General features: G+C 34.2%; 1 protein-coding gene across 1 annotated transcript; it reads left to right on the top strand.

Moving 5' to 3' along the window:
- The first annotated feature begins 13,332 nt into the window (after positions 1-13,332).
- Positions 13,333-18,914, top strand: LOC141711758 (putative F-box protein At4g22660). Its single transcript, XM_074514432.1, has 3 exons — positions 13,333-13,608; positions 16,547-17,842; positions 18,535-18,914. Exons 1-2 carry the CDS (start codon positions 13,548-13,550, stop codon positions 17,827-17,829), a joined length of 1,344 nt encoding a protein of 447 aa, XP_074370533.1. The 5' UTR covers positions 13,333-13,547; the 3' UTR covers positions 17,830-17,842; positions 18,535-18,914.
- Positions 18,915-19,914: the final 1,000 nt, after the last annotated feature.

The following is a 19,914-nucleotide window of genomic DNA, read 5'->3' as shown; positions in this document are numbered from 1 at the left end:
AGGAAAAAGACTAACAAGGCTGGACCCAAGGAAACTTGGGTACCAAAATCAACTTGATTGATTTTGTTGTGTGCAGGGACAAAGAAGGAATCTATGGTACTTGGATAGTGGTTGTTCAAGACACATGACAGGAGATTTCACCCTGCTCACAGAGTTTAAGGAGAGAGCTGGCCCTGGCATAACCTTTGGAGATGACAGCAAAGGATTCACTATGGGATATGGCTTGATTTCAAAAGAAAATGTCATCATTGATGAAGTTGCATTGGTTGATGGTCTCAAACACAATTTATTGAGCATCAGTCAACTATGTGACAGAGGGAATACTGTTTCCTTCAATTCTGAAGCCTGTATTGTCACAAGTAAAAAGGACAATAAAGTGGTTCTAACTGGAGTTAGAAAAGGGAATGTGTACTTAGCTGATTTCAACTCTACAAATGCAGAATCCATTACTTGTCTTCTCAGCAAAGCAAGTCCAGTTGAAAGTTGGCTATGGCACAAGAAGCTGTCCCATTTGAATTTCAAGATAATGAATGATCTAGTCAAAAAGGACTTAGTTAGAGGAATGCCTCTAGTGGAATTCACAAGGGATGGACTGTGTGATGCTTGTTAGAAAGGAAAGCAAAAGAAAGTATCATTCAGTAAGAAGCTTGAATCTGCAATTGATGAACCACTACAACTCCTACACATGGATCTTTTTGGACCAGTCAATGTATTGTCAATTTCAAGGAAAAGATACTGCCTAGTGATTGTAGATGATTTCTCAAAGTTTTCATGGGTTTATTTTCTTAGATCAAAGGATGAAGCTAGTGAAATCATCATCAATCATATCAAGCAAGTCAACAATCATCCTGATTTCAAAGTAAGGAATATTAGGAGTGACAATGGAACTGAGTTCAAGAATTCAACCATGAAGTTGTTCTGTGAAGAAAGTGGGATCATGCATGAGTTCTCAGCTCCAAGAACTCCACAACAAAATGGTGTGGTGGAAAGGAAGAACAGATCACTAATTGAAGCTGCAAGGACAATGCTTGAAGAGTCAAAACTCCCAACTTATTTTTGGGGTGAGGCTGTTAACTGTGCATGTTACACTCAGAATATTTCTCTAATCAATCAGGCAAAATGCATGACTCCCTATCAATTATTCAAGAGAAGAAAACCAACTTTAAACTTTCTACATGTCTTTGGTTGCAAATGCTACATCTTAAGGAATCAATCTGATCACAAAGGGAAGTTTGATGCAAAGGCTGATGAAGGAATATTTGTTGGTTATTTTGCTGGAAAATCATATAGGGTCTACAATCTTAGAACCAACATTGTCATGGAATCTGTACATGTTGTGTTTGATGATAAAAAGATTGATGGACTAACAGATGAGGGACATCATGAAGGACTCAAATTTGACAACATTGAGATATACTGTGATGATAGTGAAGATGAGAATGATAAAGAAGGCATCTCAAGAAGAATTCAGAATCTGCCTTTGGATAATGCACAGAATGCTGCATCCGTTGAAAGTCATAATTCAGCTTCCGTTGAAAGAAGCAATGCAGCATCCGTTGAAAGACAAAGTGCATCATTCGTTGAAGTTCATAATGAAGCATCCGTTGATCACAGTCTGTCAACGGATAATCAATTCACTTCATCAGTTGATAGAGCTCCCAATTCCTTTCAAAGGATCAGCAACTCAGGGGGAGTTTCAACAAATCAACATTCTATCTCACATCATGACAATACTGAGGCAACCTCATCTAGGGCTAATCTACCACCTCAAAGGAAATGGACCAAGAATCACCCTTTTGAACTGATCATTGGTGATGCTACATCAAAAGTACAAACTAGAAGGGCTACTCAAGATGAATGTCTGTATAGTAGCTTTCTATCACAGGAGGAACCTAAGCGAGTGGAAGAAGCTCTATTGGATCCAGATTGGATTTTAGCAATGCAAGAGGAGCTAAACCAATTTGAGAGGAACAAAGTATGGAAGCTGGTACCCAAGCCAAAGAACAAGAGTTCTATTGACACAAAATGGGTATTCAGAAACAAGATGGATGAAAATGGCATTGTCATAAGGAATAAAGCCAGATTGGTTGCTAAAGGCTATTCTCAACAAGAGGGAATAGATTTTGATGAAACATTTGCTCCAGTTGCCAGACTTGAAGTCATCAGAATCTTTCTAGCCTATGCAGCTAATGCCAATTTCAAAGTCTATTAGATGGATGTCAAGAGTGCATTTCTAAATGGGGAATTGGAGGAAGAAGTTTATGTAAGCCAACCTCCAGGTTTCGAAGATCCAAATTTTCCAGACCATGTGTATTATCTGTTGAAAGCACTCTATGGACTAAAGCAAGCACCTAGAGCCTGGTATGAGACTTTGTCAAAGTTCCTTCTAGATAATCACTTCACAAGAGGTACTGTTGACAAAACTCTCTTCTTTAGAAATGTTAATGGCTCTAAGATACTTGTACAAATTTATGTAGATGATATTATATTTGAATCTACAGATGATAAGCTTTGTAAAAAGTTTGCTAAATTAATGCAAAGTAAATATGAAATGAGCATGATGGGAGAGCTAACTTACTTTCTTGGTTTACAAGTTAAACAAGTTAGTGGTGGAATTTTCATTAGTCAAACTAAATATATTTATGATCTTTTAAAGAAGTTTGACTTAATGGATTGTTCACCTACAAAAACTCCCATGGCCACTGCCACTAAGCTTGAATTAAATAAGGCTGAAAAGTCTGTGGATATTACAAGTTATAGAGGCATGGTTGGCTCACTTTTATATTTAACTGCTAGTAGACCTGATATAATGTTTTCTACATGTCTCTGTGCTAGATTTCAAGCTGACCCTAAAGAATTTCACTTAGTGGCTATTAAAAGAATTTTCAGATATCTCAAGGGGACTCCAAATCTAGGAATTTGGTACCCTAGAGAGTCTGGTTTTGATCTAATTGGCTACTCAGATGCAGATTATGCAGGTTGCAAAGTAGACAGGAAAAGCACAACAGGCACCTGTCAATTTCTAGGGAACAAGCTTGTATCATGGTTCAGCAAGAAGCAGAATTCTGTTTCCATATCAACAGCTGAAGCTGAGTACATTGCTGCTGGTAGTTGCTGTGCATATATACTATGGATGAGGAATCAACTATTTGACTATGGTCTGACTGTTGACAAAATTCCAATATTCTGTGACAACACAAGTGCCATTGCCATTACTGAAAATCCAGTGCAGCACTCAAGAACCAAGCACATTGATATCAAGTACCACTTCATTAGGGAACATGTGATGAAAGGTACAGTGGAACTTCATTTTGTTCCAAGTGAAAAGCAGATTGCAGACATATTTACCAAGCCACTTGATGAATCAACATTCACAAGATTAGTAAGTGAATTAGGTATGCTTAATTATTCATAATCTATGTCATCTATATAATCTGTCTTGAAGCCTGAAATGAAATTTGCTGCAAGAACAAAGTTGGCTTTAATTAAGACTTATCCTATCAACGGATATTCTCTATCCGTTGAAAGCCAAAATTGTTCTATCAACGGATGTTCATTATCCGTTGAAAGACAAATACATTTCTGGTAATTTTATCCTTCAACGGATAAAATGGTGTTGTTCATCAATGGATAACTATTTCCCTTATCCGTTGAAGTGTCACGTCAGTTACTATAAGTGAGTCACAGCCGTTGATTCTTTTACTCAACCGTTGATACAGATATATAGTGTTGTATGTAATTGTATTTAAGGTAGTTTTCAGAATTTCTACAGTTTTATTTATTCTTGAACGGCTGTAACTTACTTAAAATTATCATTCAATCATTTTATTTACGTTTTGATTCAAGAAAGTATAAAAGCCCAATTGAACTCTTATTCTCACTTTACGCTTTCTTGCAATTCTTATGCTCTTTATCTCTAAATTCTCAAGTTTTTCTCTGCAACCTCTACTCACAACAATGGCACCAGTAGTCAAAATTATGTCTCAAACAGGATTTGTTTATGAAAAGAATAATTTCATAGCCTTGGTTGAAAAGAATGAAGCCCATTCTGATTATCACAAGATGATGGACTTCATCAAAAACTGCAAACTAAGCTATGCAATGCTGGAAGCCCCAACCATCTACTGTGAGGTGATTGAGGAGATTTGGACAACTGCAGAGTTCAACTCCACAGATATGACTATTGCCTTCTCTCTCAAAGGTAAGGACTATTGCATTAATTGTGATGATATACAATCTTGCTTTAAGTTGCCTGAGAATAATGCCATGACACCACACACTGATAAAGATGTCTCTGCTATGCTAGATTCCATAGGCTATGCTTTTGATTCTGCTAGTTTAGGTAGTATTAGAAGGAAAGGCCTTAGGAAAGAATGGAGTTTTCTTGGAATTGCCTTTATTAAGGTTTTCTCTGGGAAGATTAGCAATTTTGATGATATCACTTCATCTCTTGTTAATATGCTCTATATGCTAGTTTCTGATAGGTACTTTAATTTTAGCAACTGTGTTATGCTAGAATTAGGTTCCAGATTAGGCAACAAAGCTAATAGATCACATAACATCTACTATGCTAGATTCTTTATGTTATTGGCTAACCATGTTGCTGAAGGTTTGGTTATATCCAATGAGAATAATAAACTCAAATGCTGGGCACAAGAGAAAAGGGTCCTTGCAGACCTTTTGAGAATGAACCTCAACAGCCAGGTGCCATTGGTATACTTGCCAATCATGAATGCACCACAGGTAAGTGAGGTAAATACTTCTATAACTCCTACTATTTCCAACCCCAATGTTTCTTTGCCTTCTAGTGTGGCTATGGAACTTGTGTCTTTGTCCAAACAGGCTCCTACCAAAGCCACCAAATCTAAAGTTTCCAAAGTCAAGTCAAAGAAACCTACCTCTGTTATTTCTCAAAAGACAACAGTTGTAACAACTACCATAAACCCTGAAGGGAGTGAACAGGGTGTGAGTGGTGAGGGGAGGGGTGAACATCAAAAAGCCCCCCAGGATAAGGTGGGAGAGGTGAGTGGTACCCAAACCAGCCAAGCCACAGTCTCTCAAAAGACTGTGGTAGTTCAAAAGGAGTCCAACACATCCCTAGTTGCATCCTCCCAAAAGGTTGTAACTATTGAAAATAGTCCCCAACCAGGAACATAGAACAAAAGAGGGAAGGACACTGAAGCCACACATTCACCATTTAAAGCCTTTTCAAGGAAGAAGAAGGCCAAGACCCTAGTTTCCACACAAGGGACACACACAGCATAGATACATCCACCAGTATCTGTGCCTTCTCAAATTCAGCTTGATGTGATTCCAGCAAATGTGGAATCACAGCCCCATTCTCTCAATATAGAAATACACCATTCATCAAACTCTCCAACACCCTCTCTGGATGTGGATATGATATTCACATCAATTCCTGATTCTCCCTCATTAAAACTCAGGGAGGAGCCCCACTCAAAACCTGATGATCATCATCTTTTAGATGATTTGTTGGATCATCAGCCAATTCTTTCAGATGTAGTTGAAGAATTTGTGTTACCTCACTTAAAATCAATCCACACAGATTCTACAATTATGTCACTTTCTATATCTACATCTTTTCCTTCCTCAACGGATATCTCTCATCCGTTGACAAGTGGTTGTTCTTCAACGGATAAGCTTAACAGCAGTTATCCGTTGATACCATCAGTTTCTACTTCAACGGATACTCCCTATCCATTGATGGTCTCTACACACTTAACAGAAACAATTCCAACTGTAGAGGACATGGCAACTGTACAATCACTTTTAGGTTTGAGGGAAGGGAGTGATCTTTTGAGTGAGAGGCTGGGTTGCTCCCAGGCAAAAGGAGAGGTTGAGAGTCACCAAATGCATGCTATTTCTTCCAGCATGGCAAAAGTGAGTGAGAGGAGTGCCACCTTAGAAGGTGAAGGTGAGGGTGTGAGGGTGTGTGTGAGCCAGGGGGAGCCCCTGATGCAAGAACAGAGAGAAATTGAGAGAAAGGCAGGTACAGAAGCTATAAGGGTGGATCCAGCCATTGCTAGTGAGTTAATGAAAGTGGATGATGCAGATAAGGAAAGACAATTTCAGCAACATTACAAAGCTGTCATTGATAACATTTCCTTGGATGCTGACATTTTTACTCACCCTGTTTCATCCTATCAATTATTGGCTGCACAGGGCAATGTGGAGGCTGAACAGACACTACACATTGTACACACTTCAGAATCTCTTCTCAGAGACAAAGCTGTTGTCAACAGGCTGCCTTCTCAAGCTGGTGAGCCATCTGAAGAATTTGGAGTAAATTCTAATGATGATGACTCTAATTCTTTGAATGAGAGCATGAACTTAGGGGGAGTAGCAGGCCCAAGTTCTGTTCCCGATCTTCCTGCATGGGCATGGGCAAAACCATCAACACCAGGAGAGTTTGGTGTCACTTTGGTCAGACAAGTCATGACAATTCAGCAGGCCCTTCAGGAGACTCAGGATGCTGGTACCAAGGCAATTCTTCAAGCTCATCTGGAATCTCTGCATCTCTTGCAGTTGCAGCATTACCAGCAAAATCTAAGTGTGGATGAGCTCAAGCTGGACATTGCTGATCTGAAATCCTACAATGCTGAGAAATTGGATTCACTTATACCCTATGGTACTATGCAAGATTTGTTGGTGAGACTGAGGAAAGCATCTGATGCTGACAAGAGGCTGGCCAGATTGGAAGATAGGGTTCAAATCATTGAAGACTCTATGGTCACCATTCTTCAGAATCAACAAACTCAAATAAATCTACTCATGTAGCTGGCACAAGCACAAGGCTTAACCCCTACCCTTGATGATAACAAAAAGGGGGAGAATAAAAGGGAAGGGGAAGGAGAGCCATCTACAACAGTTCAGATTTCTCAAGTGCTAGTTCCTGTCATCACAACTTCTCCACCTATTCAAGTCAAAGGAAAGCTAGATGGAATTGATCTAATCCAGATAGCAGCAGCTGAATTGCAAGTCAAAGAGCAAAGGAAGAAGATTGATGAAAAGATGCAACTAATATTTGGTTCTACAACTTCTCAATCACAATCTGTGAAGCATAGCACAAAAATGGAATCAATTATTATGGAACTCAAGCCAGTAGGGAGGCATAAGGATGGAGAAACTTCTTCCAAAGATCTGCAACCTATGGTTCTCAAGCCCAACAACAGATCCAATAAGGACTCTACAAAGAATCCTCTAAAAGAGGTGGATTTTCCTCTTCCAAAAGCTGATGAGGACAAGCTTTTAGGTAGAAGTATTGCATATCTCAAAGACCATGGATGAGGCTGTAAGGAGAAACATGGCTATTATCTTCAGAGAGGGAAAGAGCATATGTGTGATGCAAGGACATCCCAAATTCTCAATAGCCAAGAGGGAAGAAGCCAAAAGGTTGAAGGAAGAAGCCAAACAGCTAAAGGCTGACAAAAGAGCACAAGCAAAGCTTGAAAAACAGCTAAAGTCAAGTCAGGCTGAAGAACAGAAAGAAATTGAAGACAAAGGTGAAGATGAAGCTATGGGGGACATGGTTGGTACTGAGATGGAGGAAAGAAGTAAGGAAGAATGGCAGAAAGGGAAAAGAAAGAAGGTCAATGCAAAGAGAAAGAAGGTAGATAAGACTGAAGAAACCCAATCAATATCCAAACCACTACCCTCTATTCCTGAACCAATTGTACCTGACCCCTTCATGAACATTCATGGTGAAACAATCATTCCCAAGGAGGAACCAATTGATTGGGACACCATCAAATTGCCCACCTTCCTAACCTCTTCTCCACCATCAAAGAAGCAGAAAAGAAGAATCAAATCAACACCCTCTAAAGCCTCAATCAAATTCACACAGAAGCCTAAGCCTAAACCTCAAACCTCTAAAGATGATTATGTTCACATCTGTGACATAAAAGAATTTTCAGACATTGAACTCTATCTGGATGAGCTGGAGGAAGTAAGGGGAATAGCTGCCTACAGTTCTAGTAGACATAAATAGGGGGAGATTGTTAGGAATATGTGTATTAGTTTGATGATGAGTTAAGCAAAACACTTAAGTAGAAATCTAGTATTTGTAGCCTCAACGGATAAGACCATCTTGGCTATCCGTTGAAGGAGTAGCTGTACTTAGCAATAAGTTTAGTATTGTAGCACATTTCACTCTCTGGTTTCAAGCTGTAATTCTTAGATGTTGTTAGGAAATAATCAGTCATGTTGACTACTAATGGATGTACAAATAGGAGGGCTAATTGTAAATATTTCATGCCTTATAATTTTGTATAAGTGAAGAAGTATCAACTGATATTGAAGACCTTCAACGGATAAGAAACAAAACTTCAACGGATGTCCCTAAAGCTTCAACGGATAATATCCATCAACGAATAAGTGCTTCAACGGATAAAGACTTCAACTGCTAATGCATCAACGGATAAAGCTTCAACGGATAAAGCCTCAACGGATAAGGCATCAACGGATGCTTAGTTCATTAGCAGTTGATAGTGATAATTCACAAGCTGACAGAGGCACATGGGTTGACAGAGACATTCTGGAATGTGGAAGCCTCTAGGAGGAATCAAGAAAATGCAGCATTTCCATTCTGATGCAAACAAGGAAGTATTCAAAGATTTACAGATTATCCTAGATTGCATTGGATAGAGAAATGAAGAAGAAACATGTGAAGAATCTTTTCAATTGTATTTTACAGTTTGTCTTCACTTGTAAACTTGGTAATATATAAACCAAGTAGCAGCTAGTAATTAGATATGAATTTTCCTGAGCTGTTTAGAAATATCAAAAGAGAAAATCATCTAGTTTGTACTAGGAAGCAGCTGTGATTTAATTCCTTGAATCACAGATTTTCTGAAATAACACATCTCTGGTGGAACAACAAATCCACCAGAAAAGTTTATAAGTTCTTTGTGCTCATTACATTTGTGTTTGAATATATATCTGTCTGCATCAGCTTCAAGCAATTCACACACATTTGATCACTCAAACACTTAGCCTTAGAAACTGCTCAAAACTTGAAAAAGTTTTGAGATTTACATTCAACCCCCCTTCTGTAAATCTCATTGTTAGTCCACTGGGAATAACAAATACGAAGTCAAAGATGTGATAACCCGGATAAATTTCAAGCCCTATTCGAGAAATGGGTCAAGTTCCGATTCCGAGTCTGAAACTAGTCGAAACCTACTGGCCTAAATACAACCAACTTGGGTAATCCACAAGCATACCAAAGATCCCCAAAAATTATGATTTGTTGGCACACTTAGTACGATATTTTGTCTTATAAAATGAATGAAAATCGTATTTTTATCAATGTGGGAGTGGGGTGTTATAAAAGAAGTAAAATTAATTAATGAATCTTGTTTAGTCATGTAGTTGTAAGGATTCGAACCTGCAAAATCAAAAAAGTGAAACCAAAATTGATCTTAAAAAATCATTCAAAGTGGAATTTGCTTTTTAACAAAATTGATATATTACGTAACTAGATTATATTACGTAACTAGATTATATTACAACATATAACATCATTAAGACTAAACACATATTTTATATAATTAAAAAATACCTAGGACCGTAAAGCTAATTGAACAGGTACCAACTACTAACATTTAAATAAATCAAGATATGTATACTAGATTGATATGAAAAGTTCATGTAACTATAAATCTTATCTAATTATGTAATTGGAGATAATCGAACCCGAGATCATGTACTTACAAATTATAGAACTCGATATTTAGATGAAATCAAAAAAATATTTATGATAAATGTTATTTAAATATGTAGCTAAAAAGATTCAAATTTGAGATTAGTGTGAAATCCAAGAAGGGAAAGTAAATCTTATATTATCATTTAGTTGTAAGGAACTAAATTCGAGAACGGGGTGAAACCAAATAAACTGAAACTCAATTTGATGTTGAAGTATTATTAAAAGTGGATTTCGCTAACTAATAAAGACCATATATTACTTAACTTTATTAGATTATAAAACTAGGATTATAGAGTCTGAGCAAAAAAATTATATAATTATTGTAAAGCTATTTGAACTAACAACTAATATTTAAAAAATCGAGAAATATGGAGCAGATTAATATAGAAAATGTCTATTATTAAAAATATTAAAAAAACATGAAATAAAATATGGCACGTGCTTTGCACGTGTTTTAAATAATGCTAGTTATAATGTTCATTCAACATGATGCACTATGATCTTTGTGAGGTCTAAAATTACTAAATTCCTTATTAAAGAAAGTATCATGTGCATGACATTGAAGTGCTTTTAGATCTCATCTGGGTAGTACATTAAGAATCACTCGAATTACTTCCCATTTGATTGTGTAATTGTGAAAATTAAACTATGGATTACTAGAACATAATGTTACCCAATCACCTAGGTCATGCATATGATTAATGGAGTTACATAATAGTTGTTAAGAGCAAGCCCAATGACTAGCTATTCATGCTCCTAAATAAATTGAAAGGAAGGAGAGTAAAATCAGTCCTTGTTTATAAGTAGCATTTGCTTATTTTTAAGGATATTAACAAGTATTTTATAATAGAAAATGAGAACCAATATCTTTTTATCTCTTGTACTTTAACCAAAATTATGCACCTTTAATGATAAAACATTGAATATGGAAGGATTGTATATATCCTAGACCAGTAAGAGCCAATTTAATATATTTTTAGTAAGGAGTGAATTAAACGATTGTTGAACTTGCTCTAAGTGTATTATCTTTTATTAAATACTAACAAAATTATATATCAAATAAAAAAATATAAAATATATGTTTAAATCTTAATAAGAAATATTAAATTCAAATTAATTCTAATATATAAAAATTTATTTTGATTTTCTCATTTTTATCATATTTTTTAAATGTAAATTAATATTTAAAATTTATTTATTATAAAAAAATTAAATCCAAATTAAGTGTCATGGTATTAGCTTATATCATGTGCATATGTTACTTCTAATATTTTTACTTTAATTTTATATTTTCTTATCTTTTTTATTCTTATTTTGTTATAAACCTTGTTGATAATGGATTTGTAACATAATTAATCCCGTTTAAATAAGTTTTATAATAGTAGGTCTTAGAGATGTATTTAAACTAAATAGCTGTATGTGTTTTAATTTTATTAGTTTTGTAAATGAGTTAGACCCGTTATAAGTTTTAAATGAGTTACTTAAAATATGTTTATGTTAAATTTTGGGCCAGGTAGTAAACTTAAGTCTTAAAACCCAATTTGCCTACACTATATACATGTTGTAATAGGTTTCAAGGAGGTGTTTATATTGCATCATGAGTAGAAAAACTATGAACGTGTTTGGAACTTAAGTCTTAAAACCCAGTATGAAATTAACTTAATACAACATTAACATGTAAAATTAATTTAGTACAACATTAATTTAATTTTATCAAAACATGACATGGAAAGTACACAGACACGAAAATACACAAAACATTAATGTACTTATATTTAGTTAATGACGCAAGATTAATGTTGCCACTATTTTAAAAAGCGGGAGTAAAATTGAATATTAAATTAGAAAAATATTAAAAATAAAAATCATCAATTAATTTAATACAACATTTAACATGTAAAATAAAATAGCATTGTACAAATCTTAAAAATTAATATTAGGTATCGTTTTGAGTAAAATTTTATGGAGACTGCTATTTCATCGGAGACATCAGAGACCACTCATTTTTCTACAATCAAAACACTATAAAATATATTATTTTATAAAGTATGTTCTACGAATATCACTAATTCATTAAAATTGTTGAAGATCTTTTAAGTTTAATAAGTAAAATATGTATATTCTGCAAACTGAACAAATGTTTTGTAAACTAAACATGTTTCGTACGTTAAATATTTTGTAATGTTATACATGCGGATGCGGTACATATATGATATTCAAGATTTTAAATTAAATAATGATCCTTGCATAACATGATTCTCAAAATAAAAATTTTTGCAATATTTTTATGCAAGTTTTTACTTGCAGAACATAAGTCAATTTATTCATATTTCTTTCTTTAATCTTTGCATATTAATTTTCAGTTTGAATGCTACGTAGCAATTCACCTTCTTTTATTTATTAATGTTTATGTTTTATTTATATTATTTATTATGTGTATAAATATATTTGTTATGTTTTAAATATTGATAGTATTAAAGCATAACTAATTTGTTAAGTTTTTTATATTTTCCTAACAGTTGAACCATAACCCTTGCCATTTAAATATCTCAAACATATTATGGTATATGTGTATGTAAGTAATATTATTGAAACATTTGGGTTGAATAATTGAAATCCTAATAAACTATACTCTTCTATGATTGACATCTAGTTGTTATTATGCAGTTGGAACGTCCCGGGGTTTTATTTTGCATTTATATCATGAAATTTATATTCTTATTGGTTTAATTCTTGTCCTACATCTAGACGGGAAAAATAATTCATTTGTGTTGTGTACTTTCGCATTACGTATACCCCAATACTAAATTCAAACATCAATCATTTAGGGACTAAAGAGCATAAAGGTGGCTAAAGTTTCTATAGATTAGCAAAATGTTGGCCCAGGTTTAAAAATAACAAATTGGTGGCCACATTTTACTCCCGCTTTTTAAAATAATGGCATCATTAACCTTGCGTTGTTAACTAAATGTAAGTACATTAAGGTTTTGTGTACTTTCGTGTTTGTGTACTTTCCATATCATGTTTTGGTAAAATTGAATATAAATTAGAAAAATATAAAAAATGAAAATATAAAATTTTAGGAAAGATTTGTAGGTGAAATTTTTACAAAATACATTAGGTGAATAATATTAAATCAGGTTTACATACCATATTGTGAAATCATGTATTACTATACAAATTAATATACATATGTTTATCATAAATATACTAATATCTATTATAATACTACTATTAAATATAAGTATATATGTATATGTCATGTCCTTTCGTATACGCAAAAGATAAGCTCAAACACCACACTAAATCTAAGTTGTGTACTTAAAATGTGAACACAAATACTAAATTTTTGTATTATTTTGTGTGTGTATTGTTATTCATTTAAAATTTTGTATTATTTCGTTTAATGTTATTCATTCTGTGTACAAAATTGCCGAGTCTACCTAAAGGTACAAGTAATTATGCCTTGGACATTTGTTAATAAAAGACACAAGTGAGTGACAGTGACAGAAATACATAAATACATGCAATCTCACTACTTTACAGTACAATACACGTGGAAGTTATTTTAACAACACAATACACGTGAAAGCAAAAAAGTTGCATTATACAATAGTTATCTCTAATTGTAGTTCTATGCCATTCCCCAAATGAGACCTCAAAATCTAATAATTTTGTCGTCCATACCCCCTTTAAGTAAAGAAAGGCGAAGGCAAATATTTTCAGTTTCCCATTAAGATTGCGATTGAGATTAGGTGTTTTGGACGATATCAAAGTAGTGGAGGAGCGAAAGCATTGTGATAATTAATAGCGGAGCAAAATTATGAAAAATGTGGTGGCTGAAAAGGAAACTGAGCAAGAAGGAGAGAGTTCCAAAAACGAAGGTATCTAAGAAAAATCTAGTTGCAATTTTGGTGCACGTTCCCTTCCTTTTTGCTAATTACTAACCAGATGAGTTAATGTTCAATGTTCATTTTTTTAATTACTAATCAATTAGATTTGTGTTCTTTGTTTGAATCATAGATGTTTATAGTTATATTGGTAGATCGAGTTATATATTTATCAAGATCTATGTGGTTATTACCTAGGAGATTATATAATTATTTAACTTGTATATCTTTCTCGTGCGTGTGTTTGTGCAAATTCAAACTTTGAGAAATTTGCTTTCCAAACGTAGGTAGTAGATTAAGATTTGGTGGCATATTGGTGGCATATTTACAGACACACGTACATTTAGTGGCAGGGCAACATACTGATGAGGGTGTGTCATGGTGTTCATTGAAAATATATTTGCCTTCGTAAAATAATTATAGACATATATTAGTGAATAAATCAACCCAAACATACCATTGCATGAGAGGGAAGATTTACGTTGTTCACCGGTATTTGTATGAAAGAAGATAAGAGAAGTTAAACAAAAAAATAGCGAGTGAACTTTTTTTTGCGTGCTTTTTAGTTTGGTGTAAGAAAGGGAGAGAGAGTAATGAAAACAAAGGACATGTCGGGTTTATTCATCAATTTATTGGAAAGGATGTTTGCAAATCACCCTATTTTAAAGCAGTTTCGCCCCGCACCATCCGTGTTTAGCGACCTGCTTCCCAGGATAAAACGAGATACTAGTATAATCGATAGATCGAATATACTCTCAGCGAACTTGAACTGAGCCCGAGAACTATCACCGGAATATTGAAAAAATTTAAGACTAAAGAGACCAAGAATGAAAGAGATGACTCTTATTTTCTTGACTTAATAAAACTGGTGCCCTAAGACTCTATTTATAAAGAGAGGCTTGAAAGGACTTGTTTTTCTTTTCGATGTGGTACATGGTATTTATAAGAAAAACTAAGGAATAGGTTTGTGCTACTCTCGATGTGGTACAAAACCACTTTTCATATTAAAAGGTAAAACTTTGGAATATCAGTTCTCATTCACCTTTTACTCATTTTGAGCGTGTTAATATGCGTTGGAATCCCCTCGAAGAGAAGAATACGTTCCAATAAATACACACCACTAACACATAATGTGTCTCACTCATATAGAGTCTCAAAATAATTCACAACTTAGTCTAAAATACTAAGTTTGTCCAACAGTTTATTCATCAATTTGTTGGAAAGGATGTTTGCAAATCACCCTATTTTAAGGAAGAAGGTTTTTTTTGAGAAAATTATAGGAATCCCAAAAAATTCATGTTAGGAACACGCTTCTGAAGGAAAATTCTGAAAATCCTCTTCCACTTTCTCTTCTTTTCTCTCTTTTTTCAAACTCCGGAGCACAGAGAGTATAGAAGTTATTTCCACAAATACCCCCAACTTGAATATTATGTTAGTACAAAATATGTACATATGTAATGCAACATAAAAAAATTGGAGCATAAAAGATAGAATTAGTCTAACCATATACGAGTAACTTTAACAAATCGTAGAAATTATAATTTGAACATCAGTTATGTATTAATTACATGTGATTTTTCTATTTTTTTTATTATTAATCTTTGAATTTGGTATTGTATTTATATTTACAACGTATGTATATTTATATTTGTCAGTTCGTTGTATTGTATTGAAATGTCATTTTATCACTTTGCGAATCTCCATCTAGCTCTTGACTAAAAAGTTAAGGACGGAGAACAAAGATGTTGCTCTAACAAAGTAATAGCGGATATTAAGAGATTTTCTCTCTTCTCAAACTAAAGTGCCCAATTGCACTCCTAACTAAACTTATATTATTTTTCAACTTTCTCAACTACACTCTCTTTCTCTCTCCACTTCCCTTTATACTCTTATGAATCTTAAATGTTTTAAATATTAAAAAATTAATTGAGGAGTCAATATGAAAAATGAACACATACTAAATCATTAAGTCAATAATTTATATTATTAATAAATAGTGAACTGAGAGTCTTTTGGAGGTGCTCTTATATGTTCTGTATCCAATATAATAGTCATTCATATGTGACCTCTTATCTTCTTAGTTCCATTTTCTTTTTGCCTACTATTACTTTTTAACTTTTATCCGGTTATTGCATTAATTTGTTATTTTTGTTATATGCTAATTTTTTTGGTTGCAGTGTTCAATCATTTTTTGTTATTTATATGATTCTTGAATTTTTGCTTTTATTGTGCGTATATTGGCATATTTCTGAATAAAATTTATATCAATTTCTAGAGTAAATGGATTCCACTATGCAACTTAAATACTGAATTAAACTTGGTTGTTCAAAATTGACCCACACAAGTATATGATTTATATGAGTAACATGTCGCTCCTATTATGTTAAAAGTTTGTTTGATCTAGGGGATCCTTGAAGCTGTAGGTGAGAATTGAAGTAGTCCCATTTCTGCTGTTCGTCATAGAATTTACTAATTTATTACTTGTGAATGGAAAGTTAAAGTAGGTGTTTCAAAATTTGATGTACATTTTATCTATAATATACCAGCCCTTTACATCATTATCTCTGCAACACAGAAAAAGATCTCAATACTGTTCTTATGAAAATAAAGAAGGAAAAAAAACGCTGATTTGCTACAGAAATTTATGGCTAACCCAGAACAGGATGTTTGGAATCATAATTTGCTATTATTTAAAATACTACACACGTTTTCAGTAGAATGAGACATTTGTTTATGTGTTTGTTTGTTGTTGTAACTTTAAGGTCTTTGATTATCTTTAAACATTTGTTATAAGTTTCACCTCTTTCCAGAATATCCTTGTAGAGGAGCTTGTCCAAGAGAATTGTTTGTTGCTTCACAGGGAGATTTGCTAGCTTGTTTTGTGGATAAATAACAGTTTAACCAATTTCCTGTCAAATTGTTTTGTCCGCAGAGTTTGGCAGGTCTGGTGCATTAACTTCATCACCCACTGGTTTTTTTGATCTTCCTGAAGATATGTCGGACAAGATCTTATTGAAAATGTCTCTAATCAGCATCTTGAACTTTAAGACTGTGTGCCGTTCTTCACGAAATGTTGTGAGATCTTTTGTCTCATCATCATCTAATAGTCAGGTCCATCTAGTACCGTGGATTTTGCTTCCTAGAAAACTAGAAGATAAAAGGAGAATCGGCTTCTCTACCTATGATGATCAAATGGTGTTTATGCGCACTAATGCACCCCCTGAATTTTATGATGGTTTATGTTTGGGAACCTCTCACGGATGGCTGGTGATGTTGGATAAAGATATAGAGCCATATCTCTTCAACCCTTTTTCATTTGAAAAAATCACATTACCAGAAATTTTTACTTTTCCAAATATTCAGTGTCTTTTTGGATCAGTTGGGAGTGGCTACTATATACACTACTATGAAAATCCTTATAAACACAGGCGGCGGATTAAGTCTGTGCAGGAATTAAGGACTAAATTTGTTTCTAAAGCTGTAGTTTCAGCGAACCCTTCTCACAACAATGGGAACTTCTTTGTGTTGATGATATCTGCATGGCGCAAGACTGGAGCAATACTTGCCTTTTGTTATTCTGGTGATGATGTATGGATGCAGCTAGGTGACCATGATGAATCCTACTGTGATGTTATATGCCATGATGATATGTTTTATGCTTTGAACTATCCAGACGAGATTGAAATTTGGGATGTCCATAATGGTTATCCTACAAAAAGAACAAGTATTGTTGCCAAGTACCCTCAGAAAGTTTTTGATACCAAGCGTTCTTTAAAATTCCGTGATTGTGATACAACCCGCAGTTACTTGGTGGAAGTGTCAGGGGATCTATTTCTTGTTGTGAGGTTTATTGGGGGGCTCGTCCGTAGTCATGAAACAAGTAAATTTGAATTGAGACATGAGACACTTTGTTTCCAAGTGTATAAGCTTGACACTAGTATAAAAAAGTGGGAAGAGGTGGAATCATTAGGTGATCTAGTGTATTTTGTAGGTGGAAATCAATCCAAGTCTCTTTTGGTCCCAGATAATTCAGCATACAAAGCAAATTCAATTTACTTTACGGATGATTATTGGGATATGATGTATTGGCGTAAAAATCATTATGATATTGGAGTCTATCACATGGAAGATAAAAGTATCGAGAAAACTCTTCGGTTTGATTGGCAGAATGAACCACCGCCTTTCTGGATTGACCCGGAATCTTTAGTACATTGATGATACAGAGCAGGTATGGCTACAATGTAATCTCCCTCTGCATTTTGTAAGGATGTATGAGCCAAATTCTCCCTTTTCAATTGAACTTTTTGCATTAAGAAAACAGTTGATATTATTCTTTTACTCCTGCCAACTTTTCGACAACGTCAAATTTTCTTTCATTTCTCTACATAATACTAGATTATGAAGTTTATGAAATTACTTTAGGAAATCTTATCCTTCTGTAATTTTGAAGTTTTAAACTATTAGGATATCTGCATAAAATTTGTATATCTGATTTCTGGGAAAAAAATTATGTTTCCTGGATCTCTTTAACTATCAAAGACATATTCAAGCAAAGCAAATGACCTGTTTTTTTTTCTCAGAAACACGTCTAATTTAGTTGGCTATTGCTTGAAGTTATTTTATTAATATAACATTCTTTTCTATATGTGAGATCATTTTTGTAACTAGCTTCCGGGTCCATGCAAGTGCGGAGGTTTATTAGCCTTTTTCTTTTGAGATGAAGCTATATTATTTAGTTCTTGATTCCAGGTAAAAGAAAATGTTCTCAACTTACAGAACAGCCAATTTTGTAATGATGGAGTCTAAATTGAATCGGTTGCTCGTCTTCTCAATTTACTCTCATTGAGGATTTTCAAGCACATGCCACATTTTGCTAGTAGTTTCCAATTTGCTGGACTGACGTCTACTTCTCATTTGCAGGTCTGGGAAAAGATTGATGTGTCTCACTATGATACTGCAAGTAGTTATGATGTACTGAATGCAGCAATGGCGCGGTATTATGGAGTTGGTCAATGGCTAGATGTTTCATATCTTACAGAATCTTCTGGACAAGCTCACTGCAACACACCCTTGTTCGAGGATTTGCTTTGATTGTACTACTGCTTTATTTGGTCTGAAGTCTAGAGATTGGTTATCAATGTTTTTATTAGTTAAAATGTTGTCATTCTAATAAATAAATTCTGGATGTGTATGTGTGCTTTTGGAGAATAAGGCCCATTTGGCTGTTTGGGCACTTAGAAACGAGCTTCTTACATGCAATTTTATAATAAACCAAAGTGGATGTTTGATTCAGTGGTTTGCTTGTTTATTGATGGGGACAAGTGAGGGACAGTATATAAGTCTTGCTGTTTTTCCTAATCAGAATCCTGGTCTGTTGCAGTGATATAGTTGTAAATGAATGGTTGCGGAAGCAGAAACTGAATCCTTCAGTTGCTGGAGATGTTCTGTTCCTATGAGCTTTTTAGCCTTATTTCTTATTTCGGTTTTTCCTGTGGTATGCTTGTGGGCATACACTAAGCACAAACTTCTATAATTTTAATTGTTTTGATTGGCCAACACTTCTTATTAATGGTGGACCTCCTGCGTTTACAACAAATACACCAACCAAATCACTCCAATTTTTATAAGTTATAGTACTTAACATGTAACATGTGTCCATGGGCACACACCACACAAACTTTTCTTATTTTAGGATAAAGAAGGTTAAATGTAACTTAAATTTCTATTTGCCAGAATTCATCTGTGCACAAAATAATTTTTGTTTTTTCTTATAAAAATTTAAATGTTATTCTTTTTGAAAGAAATAATTTGTGGAGTTGTTATGGATAAAAAATTAGGGTGTATTTAAAACTGTGTTTATTACTAGGGTTCGTGAGCTTCAAGACTCAATCTGCCTACTTTCGTGTCTCATGACTCAATCTGCCTTCACAAGATGCCTACGTACCTTGCTGTGTGCTAAGGATCAAGTCAAAAACGTAGTTCTGATTTGTGGGGTGAGACCCCTTATAGGCATGATATGCCGAATTGGATTAGGGTTAGGAGACTTGGCGAGTAAGTCTCAGATTTAGAATAGATTTTGGAGTCCTAGAATGTAGGAGATTGATCCCTTATATGAGGTTTCTTGGAGGCCAATCTCCAAGAAATTATACCCTTATTTGGAACTTCTACTAATTACGAAATTAATTAATATTCAGGGTTTTTAACCTTTTTAAATGAGTTTTATTTGCAACCCAAACAAGGTTTTAATTAATGCCACATTAATTATATAATCAAGATTTATTTTATCATCTATCATTTGAC

The sequence above is a fragment of the Apium graveolens genome, chromosome 3 (assembly GCF_009905375.1).
Source record: "Apium graveolens cultivar Ventura chromosome 3, ASM990537v1, whole genome shotgun sequence".
Lineage (NCBI taxonomy): Eukaryota > Viridiplantae > Streptophyta > Magnoliopsida > Apiales > Apiaceae > Apium > Apium graveolens.
Note: the sequence above shows the minus strand (reverse complement) of the source record. Positions and strands in the feature narration are given on the sequence as shown.

What these genes read in the sequence shown, in the direction of transcription:
- LOC141711758 (XM_074514432.1), top strand. Translation starts at nt 13,548, where the DNA reads ATGAAAAATGTGGTGGCTGAAAAGGAAACTGAGCAAGAAGGAGAGAGT. An exon ending in AGAGAGTTCCAAAAACGAAG is followed by an intron (nt 13,609 to 16,546) that starts GTATCTAAGAAA and finishes TTTTGTCCGCAG; the next exon opens with AGTTTGGCAGGTCTGGTGCA.